The sequence below is a fragment of the Erpetoichthys calabaricus genome, chromosome 17 (genome assembly GCF_900747795.2).
Source record: "Erpetoichthys calabaricus chromosome 17, fErpCal1.3, whole genome shotgun sequence".
NCBI classification, from domain to species: domain Eukaryota; kingdom Metazoa; phylum Chordata; class Cladistia; order Polypteriformes; family Polypteridae; genus Erpetoichthys; species Erpetoichthys calabaricus.
The window spans coordinates 57,987,984-58,000,396 of record NC_041410.2 but is presented as its reverse complement, the minus strand read 5'-3'; the positions used below and the strand labels follow the sequence as shown (position 1 = coordinate 58,000,396).

At 40.3% G+C, this 12,413-nt stretch overlaps 1 protein-coding gene across 1 annotated transcript in view; it reads left to right on the top strand.

The window, feature by feature from the left end:
- The window catches only part of crtc3 (CREB regulated transcription coactivator 3), a 260,948-nt gene that overhangs the window by 57,441 nt on the left and 191,094 nt on the right, over positions 1-12,413 (top strand). The window contains exon 4 of the mRNA XM_051920224.1: positions 11,315-11,374. Coding sequence (XP_051776184.1) covers positions 11,315-11,374 — 60 coding nt within the window. The remainder of the gene's footprint in view (positions 1-11,314; positions 11,375-12,413) is intronic.

The following is a 12,413-nucleotide window of genomic DNA, read 5'->3' as shown; positions in this document are numbered from 1 at the left end:
TATAGTCTAGTTTTGAAAGTCCTTAAATTCATACTGTCTACAACACTATTTGCTAACTTATTCTATGTCTCCCAGGTTCTGTTTGTGAAGAAAAACATCCTAATGTTTGTATGAAATTTACCCTTAGCAAGTTTCTAACTTTTTAAAATAACACTCTTGATCCATGGTACTAATTCACTTCATAATTTTAAAAGCTTCAGTCATGTCATCTCTTAATCTTCTTTTGCTTAAACTGAAAAGTGTTTCCTCATTACTCATCCCCTGCAGTCCTGAAAACAGCCTACTCACTCTGGACATTTAGGTCAGGCTATAACCTAAACAAAATACTAGGGTTAATATTTTGAAAGCTGTATTATTGTCCTTTATTTTAATGTGTTTGTTTCAATTTTGTTGTTTTTATATTACATTTTTAGTGGCATACAATTTAATTTTTCATTCTGAGTATTAAGATTAATGAGTAGCTACGCTGCACACCATTGTTGCGAAGTACCACTTTTGACTGACATCATGAAAGTTCTATAATAAATTCCACTGCAGCTTCAAGAGTCCTTTGATCTGTGTTTCCGATTTTTTTTTTTCAGCAGAGTCCAGAGGGTTGAATATCTTTTTAAAAAAAAAAAAAAAAAAAGTGATTTTTGTGGAGAATTTCAGTTTTAATTTTTGTTGCAAAAGAAGAATGCCATCAAGTCACTGTGCTGTTTTGAGTGGTAAAAGTTCATCTTCCAGTCACAGATAATATCAAAAGTTTTTCCAAGTGAACAAGTGTTCTTAGAGATGTTTGTTTTTGGTCTGTTAATTCTGACTGTTGGTGTTTTCATTTTAACTTGGTCTTCATCTTTGTATCTTGGCTTGAGTTGTATTGAAGCAATTAGGCGATTGACTCCTTGCAATACTTTCCTGACAAGAGTTACAGCCAAGTTTAGGAAAAAAATGTTTTTATGTTTTTTATCTTGTGATGGTGTGGGTCGGCTCCACATTCCCATTTCTGTTTGGGAGACTCTTGGAACCTGCCAACATCGATACTGTAACAAAATGAGCTAGGCAGATGAGGACACATACATCCAGACGAGTGGTAGGTGCAAAAGTGGCAAAGTGCTTTTATTAAGAACCAGCAAAACAAATCAAAGATTCCAAATAAATAGTGCAATGCTCCAAATCCATTAAACCAATAATCCATAAAAATTCATAGTGAACGTTGAGGTTGAAATCCAATAAATAAACTCATAAAAATTAGTTTAAAGCATGGCAGGAATCTTCTAACAATCTCAGTGCTCTATGCTTCCCTTTAAAACTTATATCTCCTCAGCTTACCCTGCTCAGGTCTTACAGCACGGAGAGATGTCATCCAAAAGGCGCAGACAACCTTCTGATCTGCTTTTGTCCCTGCCGTCCATCCAATTACAGGGAGCTGCTGAGCCTCCACAACTTCGACTCCCGCTGCCATCCCAAGGTCTGGCGGTGTGTTTGGTGTGGGTCTCTGGTCTGGAGTATTGGTAGTTTCTTCTGCTCCCTGGCTGCACAACAAGAGCAACCCTCAGCCACCTCAAGCACCAGCCACACACTCGTCTCCCGGGGATTCATTCTGTTTAGCGCCAGCTGCCCTTCTCCTCCATCTGTTAACCTGCATGCTTTCTTTTATTTCTGTCTGTCCCCAATTAATGCCCTGCAGGCTCCTTTTAAACTGTTCTCTCAAATTGGGTGCAGGTGTGACAAGCCACTCCACATAAGGTACAAATGAGGTGCCCAGCCAATCCGCCTTCTACCCCACATGTATACGACACAATCGGCTAAGCACCCCAATTAACAACTGAGTGAAACCTGCTCGTGCACGCCCGCACCGGATTCTATCCTGGGCCTGATTACAGTATTTATTTAAAAAGTGCCCTAACACCCCGGAACACCTATGACAGTTTAAAGAAGAAAGTTTTTGTTTATTGCTAAAAGGCATCTCCGGGTTTACTGCTTTTAATGTCAGAGCAGTGCTTTCTAACACAGTGCCAGAAGTCAACCTGGAGGACTTATATGGGGAAAAAGAATAGGCAGTAGGCCCATTTTGAAATCTCATTTTGTGTTTTCATAACTGGTATAAGACGTGTCAGTTTCCACAGTTAATGAATGTATTTTGTGTAGTGTAGTAGTTTGTGGTGGTGTTCTGCAATCTCACAGCTCCTATAGACTGGGTTTAAAACCCAGTCCCAGAAACTGTGTAAAGTTTCCATGCTGTCCTTATTTCTGCTTACATTTCCTCCTACATCCTATGCTTTTAGGCTGGATTGCATTAAGTATGTAAGTGGGTGTGTGCAACTTGTGATTAGGGTTGTGTGTGACGATGAGGGTTCAGCTCCACGCTCCCATCAGCTGTTAGGGAGCCCTTGAACCCAACACCGTCGGTAATGTCACCGATGAGCTAGACAGTGGGGCAATAAACAATTGAGCAAGATGATGGTTATAAAGTGTAAAGTGCTTTTATTAAAACAAAACAAGTGTTCAAATAAAGTGCAGTGCCTCAAATATCCATAAATAAATAATCCAGTAAAAACAGAGGGTGAAAAGTGGAGATAAAAACAATAAATAAATCCTTTAAAAACAACGAGGGTAAAATGTCACTGGAAGCAGTCTTAAAAACAAACGATAAACCCGGTGCTGCTTCACTTTAGACTGGCGACTCCCCTGCTACACCCGTCTGGGCTACTCAACAGACGAGATGCCTTTTGCAGCTGCCTTCTGCCTAGCTCCTGCCACAGTTGTCCGACTTGCCTCACCGATCCTCGGCTCCGGTCGGCTTCTTCAGACAACGACATGGGACTCCCTCCCACGGCCAAGGCTCTCACGTGGAGGACACCCTATCCCATGTCAAGACTCCCGCTGACATCCGCGGAGAATCTTCCGCCTTCCTGTCACTCCCGTCCTTCAAACAAAAACTCTGCGGGAGTGGACAACAACTACTACGCACGAGGTGTCGGCCTAACACCTATGCTACCATCCCAGCTGCTGTGAGCCTTTACTCGCTCGTTTTCCTGCACCGGCGCACGCTCTCTCTCGCTTCCTCCCATAACCTCCATCTTTCTTTCACCTCGTTCACCTGTCTCTTTTCTTTCTTTTCTTCCCCCTTAACCGGCTCGCGCTTCCCTTTATACCGAGGGACATAGCAGCTGTAGCATATTAGCCACAGGAGCAATCACGGATGTGGGCAGTCTCTCACCTGTGCACTTAGGTGAGAACCGCCCACACCGCAGATTGCCCTGTGGCTTGCTACAACCACCACGCCCCTTCCTAAGCCGCGAGCGCGGCGATTATTTATTTAAAATAAAAATGGCCTTTGACGGAAGAGCTGTGGACCCATAACACCACATTGTGTGGTATACCAGTACTGGAAAAGTATCAAAAAAACCCCAATTTAAAACCATGCACGACCAGCATTTCAGAATTTTTGTTATTGAAAGTGTCACCTTTCCTCTCACTCCATCCACCTACCTCATTTCCTTGATGACCTCTGTTATGTATACTTAACAAAATGATGCTACATGCTTTGAAGCATTCAGCATTATCACGCCCATCCATTGCTTTGATATGATTGTGACTTCATTGGACTGTCCTTCCCCACTTCAATGATTACACACTTCATGTTATCAAGAGGAAAACTAAGACTGGATGGAGTAAGATCCTGGGGATTCGGAGCTGTTATTTGCTTCAGAATCCTTTTGGTACTGGTACTGACACCTGAAAGCTGTTACCAATACCAGAGTCAAAATTTAGTACTGATTCAACACTCTTATGAATGAGCAGTGTGGCAATCAAGTAGGTTTCTTTATATTTTTTCCGGTACTGATTGTATTTAAAAAGAAGAAAAAAACAAATTAAAATAAATAAAAAATAAATATATATATTTTTAACAGGAAGCAACTCAGAATACACAGTATACAGTCATGTGCTGATTTATGTCTTCATTTGGGGCTGCCATTTCGCCACATGTCAGATTGGCTGTATGTTTGTCACAAAGTGTACAGGTTCATTGCAACTGAGGCTCTTTGGGACTGGTATTGGTCACTGGTGTGCATATATTAACTCCTGGTATGGAGTAGCATAAAGTGATGTTTGAGTCTCGGGTGGGCTTTTTTCAGAGTGTTGTGCAGCACTTTTGAACTTCTGCTTAGCTGTTGTCTTGCAGGCTCACTCTCCATCTCGTGCAGCTCATCATTCATGTGTTGTGCTTAGTGGTGTTCATTACATTACACGGAAAACTTATCATTCATTTTTTTGGTGCTTTCTGTCAATCAATTTTAAAATGCTTTTATTGACTGAATATGGGCAGAGATGTGGAACAGTTTTGTCAGTCTTGCCTTGACTGTCAAGTTGTTTCTGTTCATAGACCTGCTAGGGCTTCCCTTTCACAGATGACTATTTTGACATCCCTTCGAGAGAGTTGGGTTAGACATTGTTTTTCCACTTCCCAAGAGTAAGACTGGTTATCAGGTGATTAGACTGGTTGAATTCAATAAGCTGTCCTGAAGTGGATGCTTTGCAAAAGGCTAACACCCAGACTGTAAGGCCCTGTCAAAGGTGTTCACGTCAGTATATAGCTTTCCAAGTGAAATTTTAACTGACCAAGGTACACCCTTCCCACATCATGAAACAGCTATATGAGAGCCTTGCAGTTAAACAATTTGAGCACCGCTGTTTTATCAACCTCAGAATGAATAGTCTAACTGGACAATTTTTTAATTAGACTTTAAAACAGATGATTCAGCAGGGTGGCTCATGATGACCCGACCTCCTGGGACAACGTGTTGTCATTTTTCCTGTTCGTTGTTTGGGAATCTCCTTGTGCATCTACCGGCTTAAATCCATTTAAACTATTATTTGGCAGGTGGCCACAAGAGGTGTTGGACCTTTTTTGGGAGGGATGGATTGGGGTTTGCATTCATGGGGTGAAATTTGTCCACCAGGTCAATTTGCTCCAAGAACCTGTTTCTAAATTGTCTTCCATCACTGTGGAGCATCAGCAATGGTTTTGATCCTGTCTGACCCACGCAAGTTTCTGGTGAAATGGCTGGGTCCTGAGGTAGTGGAGGAATGCAGGAGTCTTGTGAACCATATTATTAGGATTCTCATCCGGCACAAGTTTGTGCAAATCCTTCTTGTTAATCTTTAGGATCATGCCACTCCTTCAAATTAGGCATTGGCCACTACTGCTACAGTCTCTCAGACTGAGGTTGCTATTGGTTATGATTTGACAGACACTCAGAAGGCTGAGTTACTGTCTCTGGAAGAATCTCTGATTTCTTTTCATTTGTAATTGAAATTGCTGAACACTAGTTTGTGTCTGAATCCGGTATAGAGGTACAGCTGCACCTGTATTGTATTCTGGAAGTCACAAAGACCATGATATGCAAGGAGGTGAAGCAGAGTGCTCGACTTGGGTGTGATTCCGTGAGAGTATAGCAACCTGCTCCATTTGGTTTTATGCAGATTTTCGGCATTTGAATAAGATTTCCAAATTTGATATGTACCCGAAGTCATATATTAATGACTTACTTGAGATTCAGGCAAGCCTCTTATTTCCACCCTGGATCTCACAACAGGTACCTGCAGGTGCTGCTGGAAAAACCCAGCTCCGAGAAGACCGCATGATGCTAACCACAGATGTTTTTTTTTTGAATTCACCAGTCTCTCATTTGGTCTCCATTGCGCACCAATGATTTTTCAGCGGATGATGGATCTGATTTTGAATCTCCATTCCGGGTATGCTGCAGCATACCTTTAATGACATACTCATTTTCTGTGACAGAGCACTTCTCTGTAAGCTGTCTCATCATTTTTGGTGATCAAGCCTTTAGTGGTGGTGTCATCAGCAAATTTAATGATGGATTGAAATGCTGTCTGGTCATACATTTGGACGTAAATAAGGAGCACAGAAGGGGACCTACCATACTGCCCTGTGACATACCTGTGTTGAAACTTCAGCTGAGGGCAGAACTGAGTTCTAAAATGAGGAGTCTGGTGGTCGGTTTTGCTAGTAAAATAGTTTTAAATGTTGAGATTAAGTGTATGAACTGAACTTTGGTAAAACTGTTTTTATTATCAAGCTTAATTGTTGTCTTTTGAAGCAGGTATGGGACCACAGATTCTTTAAGTGAAATATTAAAGATGTCACTGAAGGTGTTAGCCAGTTGGTTGATACAGGTTTTTAATAGAAGTTTCACTTCGACTAGATGCCTTGTGACATAGATTTTTTTTTTTTTAAACAACCATCTTATGGCATGTATGGAGATAAAGGAGGATGAATCACTTGGTGCCACACAATGGAAAACCAGTATGGAAAAACATTAGTTCAAGGTGTCCAATTCCAATCCTGGAAAGCCACAGTGTGTGCTGCTTTTCATTCTAACCATTTTCTTAGTGACCTATTTTTACTGCTAACTTTTTTCCCTTCATTTTAGTTGATTTTGCCAATTAAGACTCAAATCGCTTAATTGTTTTTATTATTCCTCAATTACAATACAAACAATGAGATACAAAAATGAGCCAATATACAACTACCTAATATGTGTCCATCATACAATATCAGAAAATAGTGAAAGGTTGTTTCTCAGTAATGTTGATCTGCTCAGGTCCTCAAAACATTTTGATGGTGCCTTCTGCTGTGGTCGAATGAAAGCACCAAAAAAGCCATGGAATTAAATAACAAGGTAAATTAACAAGAATCAGATTCTAATTATGTGGTGGTTGAAATTTTAGGTCCCCAACTTAGCTTTTTATCTGTTGGCACACTTCACATCTCATTTTTATTTGCCTGCCATTTAGGGGAGACCGCTCCTGATTTGTTTTCCTTAGACTTTCTCGTATACTAAGATATGGGGGGGGGGGGGGGGGTTGGATAGTTGCGGAGTAAACCACAAGACAATGATTATATTTTTATATTATGTACATTAAAGATCCATCAGCAACAAATCAAATTAACTCTTTTAGGGCTAATTTTTTTTTTGTTTCTTTTCTCCCAGGGCTGAATATTTTTCCAAAAACTAACATTTTTTAAAAAAGAACACAAAGCAATTAACATATCAAATCAACAAAAAATATTTACTTTTGACAAATGTTACTGTCTTGCATGTTGTATGAGCCTGCATACTCTATGATTTCACATACATATCACATACATTTTACACAGCAAAGTCTGATCTCGCTCAAAGCAGCCAATTTCAGTCATTGCCACATTGCACTCCTTACCATATGTGTTGCTTTGGTGCTATTTTTCAATTGTCTGTTGCTGCACTTTCTCACATATATTGTTAGTGTGTACTGTAGAGAGACAAGTCACCCATTGCCATCGTGCCATGCCACTGCCACCAAGTTTTTCTGCCTGCATGAAAACCGTATTGTCACCTCTTTTCATCTTCTGAAACTTTATGAACTTTATGTATGGCATTATAGCCTGGCTCACCCCATGGGATTTGCTTCTGTTTATTACAGAAGTGAATAAAACTTTGTAGCAGCACGTACCTAAGCCAACAGGGGACAAAACACGTTTGGACCAATGCTCCCTGAAGTTATATCACCAGTTCTGTCCCATCTCTATTTGTAATGCCACAGCGCGCTTCATCTCGTCTTTCGTTGTGGGTTTCCACTTTGAAAAACGAGAATGCGATGCAAACGCAGCCCGCGATTCAAAAAAAATCTCTGCCTACCTGTTTGTCTCGTCTGACAGTAACTGAAAAGCAGCATCAGGAGAGAGCAGCCTGAAGTACAGCAGCTGGTGATCTGTCGTGTCCAACAGCAAGCCATGCCGTCTTGTAAACTCCGGTAGCCAGATCGGCTCTCAACGGATCAATGTCTGTGTATTTATCCCATGTGAACCTTGCCGTAGATGCCGCTCGCGCGGCATCGGCTGGTGTCTGATCAGCTGATGCCTGCTTCTAACTCTCTTGATCGATCTCCTGATCACTGCCAATAAAGTCCGATTCTGAAAAATCAAGAGTCCGACTCCGCGATAATGAGCAAAACATCGTCTGCCAAGTGTTTTCTTTTCTGCACTTGCTTCGCTGCCTTTCACATGTCGGTGCCATCTTGCCTTTGTTTACATTTCGCAACTCACGCACACGCGATGTTTATTTGCCGAGTCAACGAGTCTAGCATTCCTCCAAGCACAGAGGGAATGCCTGTGACGTGACAGTGAGATTTGTCGCCATTAACAGCTGATTGTCGCCCCCTATCCCTGGATGTCGACTTTTGTCGACATTCGCCTTCAACCCCTCCTGTCGACAAAAGTCGACATCCGCCCTAAAAGAGTTAATAATATATTGAACAATTATTAAAGTAAAGTTGAATAAATCGGACTCTGCAGCTGCATGAATAAAAGGTAAAGTACCACTTCCGGTTAATGGAAATAGCCCAAAAGTTGATAGAAATCTACGTTTTGTACTTAATACTTGTATGCAAAATTTGGTTGAACTAAATGAAAGTGTACTCTAGTTATCATGTTTACAGACTGTGAAAGAAGCCCAGACAGACACTGAGACAGCCAGAAGTCCCAAAACACACATTTATTTCTGCTCCTGCACACAGCACCAAACAATGCACAAATCAGCAGTAAAGCTCACAGTCCTTTCTCTTCTTCTCTGTCTCTATATTGCCGCCTCTACTCCACTCCTCACAAGCTCCATTCTCTTCCAGCCGAATCCGGCTCCTCGAATTGAGTGAGGCAGCCCCTTTTATGTTGCACCCAGATGTGCTCCAGGTGCAACCCAATGAACCTCCCGCAATACTTCCTGGTGTGGCGGAAGTGCTGCCATCCAGGGCTCCAGGATCGTCCAAGTGCCCCCTGGTGGTGGCCACGGACTCCAACAGAGTTGAGCTTCCAAGCTCTCCATCCGTGACCCTGATGTAATCAAGGGGGGCTCTTGCGCCACGGGGAAGAGATTGCCCCTCTCCCGGTCCTTCCCTTCTCCAGGTGTCCCGGTGGGGCAAGGTCCCTGGTCGTCTCCCACAAGACACACACAGGCATAATACCAAAAATATTTTCGGACTCGGGGAGGTCTAAAACATCAAAATCTTGAAGTGGAATTTTTCGAGGATTCCAGTACTTTCCCTATACTTCGTATTTGACAAAGTAAAAATAAGCAGTTCAGAGGATTCTTAAATAACCAAGGCAATTAAAATGAATGGAAAAGAAGTCAATTAACAAATTAACTGATTTTTTAAAATTTTTTTTTTAAACTGATTAAGATATTAGTAGGAAAAAGAACCTGCAGCCACTGTGGCCCTTCAGGGTCAGAATTGGACACCCCTGATTTAGTTGGCCTGAAAGGAATAATGAAGATGATATTGGATTATGCTTTACTTTATAGTATGCATCTCCAAACCCTGTCAGTGTTTACGCAAATTGCTGCAACTGCTAAATTCTGTCTCTAGTTTACTGCTATGCTGAAGTGTAGCCAATTTGATTGCACATTCTTTATATATAATAAATAATATATTGATTAATAATAAACACACAGGCAGTTGAAGTCTGCAGTTTATGTACCCTTAGGGTAAATTCTTTAAAACTCACTTTATAACCCGCCACATATTTTATACTAACAAACTATAAATTTGGCATAGCATTTAAGACATCTACTTTGAGTAGAGCAAAAGTAATTTTTTCCAGCAATGTTCATACATCAAAGATCATCAAGCGCATGGATAACAGGGGCAAACCAATGCAGAAAAGAAACAGGATGTCCAACAATATATGGTGGCCTTTTTACAGTATTTTGCACTAAATCTAAGCATTCATTGACTTTCTGAAAATCCTGAAGTGCTTAAGAAATCAGAGCCTTGTTTGCTGCACCTAGACTTAGTTTTGAAGAAAAAAAAAATCTGGATGGAAAAGAGGTAAAATTACATTGGGTTCAGTAGAAAGCAGGGGCAGTGGTGGGTGGGGGGGCAATCAATGAGAAAGAAAGTAAAAACACAAAGGGCCAATGAGAAACTTTGAAATTGGGGAGAAGCGTGTCCTTTTTTTGTACCTTCATAACTGCATCAGAATGTACGGCAGCGTATTTGAGCCACTGAGAAAAAATTAAGGACACAGTGAAAAGGTCTATTTTGTGATTGAAGTGGAAATTTCAGCTTTAATCTCAAAATGTCCACTTTAACCTCATAGTTTATCTTAAAGTAGACCACCGTAAACATCCTCTTAAAACCGACTTTGTTGTTAATCGCTCCGTGCTTCTGGAGCTTCCTCCTAAACTGACAGCAGCGGCAAGTAGCAATAGATTGCCATACAGAACACATTAAATTTGATATTCCAGCTCTCTGCACATTTAGAATCCATATTTATACTTCAATGCATTTCATCATAAAAGTGATTTATGTATGTTACATTTTACAGATAGTTAACTTCATAAAAATAATGAATATCGTTAATAATTACACATGCGGGGGTGGCCTGGTGGCAGAACGTCCCTGGAGTTTGCATGTTTTCCTGGTGGGTTTCCACAGTGTGCTCTGGTTTCCTTCCAAAGATATGCAGGTTTGGGTATGCGAGTGCTTGTTTTCACTTTGCGATGAGCTGTTGCCCCGTCCAGGGATTGTTTCTGTCTCTCTAGCTCAATGCTACCTGGAATGGGCGAATCCCTGGATTGATGGATTTAATCATTATACATCCATCCTTTTCAAAGATGTGGCAAAGTATCCTCGGAATTTAATGGGTGTTTGATGCAATTCACAACACAGCAACTCCGAACCTTTTCTCACCGTGATGATCTCTCTCATTGCCACCTGGTGGAATCTTCCAGATTTATGTAAAATATGCGTGCAAGTATAAACCGTACAATGCTTGCGGAGCAGTAGCATCCACAGGTGCACGCATTGCATTAAGTATAAACCTGGCCTAACAGTACATTAAGATAATCCACAGAAAATTGAGAATGAACGAACTCGGGTGACAGCTGCCATTTTTGAAGGGGCTTAGTGAGGAGCAGGGTAAAGGAATTTTTTTTTCTGATCAGGAAAGGTTTACATTAAGAAAATGCAGCAACAACTTTTTCAAACAAAGAGAACCCTGATGAAGTGACTCATATATAGAAAAATGGAAGGTGGTTAGTCACTTTGAAAAATTTGACCATTTAATAGACAAATTTTGGTGTGTCCTACAGTTCTTAATCACTGGAAGATCTCATGATGTTTGGTGTTCATTAAAAAGCATTCTTCTCTGTTTACTAAATTATAGCAGTGCCTTGCTGAAATTAGAGCATTAGTTTTGGGAGGAAAATAATGTATTCAGTAGCTTCCTTTTAATGTTTGAACAGAACAGTTTGCCTTAACATAAGAACATGGAGAGCTCTCCATATGGACCTGTTTATTTGTCTCCACTACCTGACATTAGCTGGCAGAGGTAAGTGGTGTTTTTTTTAACCCTTCTTATTCTCCGGAATCTCTGCATGTATCCTGTCAGGCTTTGGCTTATGCATTGTTAAAAACTTCCCCAGACTTAAGCTTATTTTTTGTCATCAGCCTGATTTTATACTTGACGTTATTTCAGATTACAAGATTCTTTCAATGGCTGGCTTGGCTGAGAGCAATATATGGCTTCATATAAAAAGTATACTGTAATGTCTCTGGTACAAAAATCTAAGAATGTTCACATTCTTTCCTTATAATAATAACTAAGAAAGCAAGGACGTGCAATAAAAAGAATTAGTAACCAATGCATTGTTTTAAGTTAATAATGATGCAAGTGGCCTATATACCATCACAAAATATTTAAAGTGCTGACTTGCTTAGTTTGATACTAAAACAAAATGTAAAATCGGGAGTGGTCTCCCCTAGACTGACTTGTATAATCAGATATGGGGGATGGATATTTGATGAGTAAACCGCAAGACAATGATTATATTTTTATATTATACACACTAAAGAACCTCCAGCAACAAATCAAATTAATAATATATTGAACAATTATTAAAGTAAAGTTGAATAAATCTGACTCTGCAGCTGCATGAATAAAAGGTAAAGTACCACTTCTGGTTAAAGGAAATAGCCCAAAAGTTGAAAGAAATCTACGTTTTGTACCTAATACTTGTATGCAAAACACGTACTCAAGTCATCGTGTTTACACACACACGCAGACAGATGCTCGGGCATAATTCCAAAAATGGTATTTTTGGACTCGGAAGTCTAAAACGTCGAGATTCATCAAAATCTTGAAATGGAATTTTATGAAGATTCCAATACTTACCCTATACTTTGTATACGAGAAAGTCAGGGAGGTCTAAAACGTCAAGATTCATCAAAATCTCAATATTGAATCCTTGGACGATCACAATACTTTCCCTCTACTTTGTTTACAAGAAAGTAAAAATGATAATGCATTTTTTACAATTTTTTTTTTACACAATGGACTTAACTGCATTTATACCATCACAAATACAGTA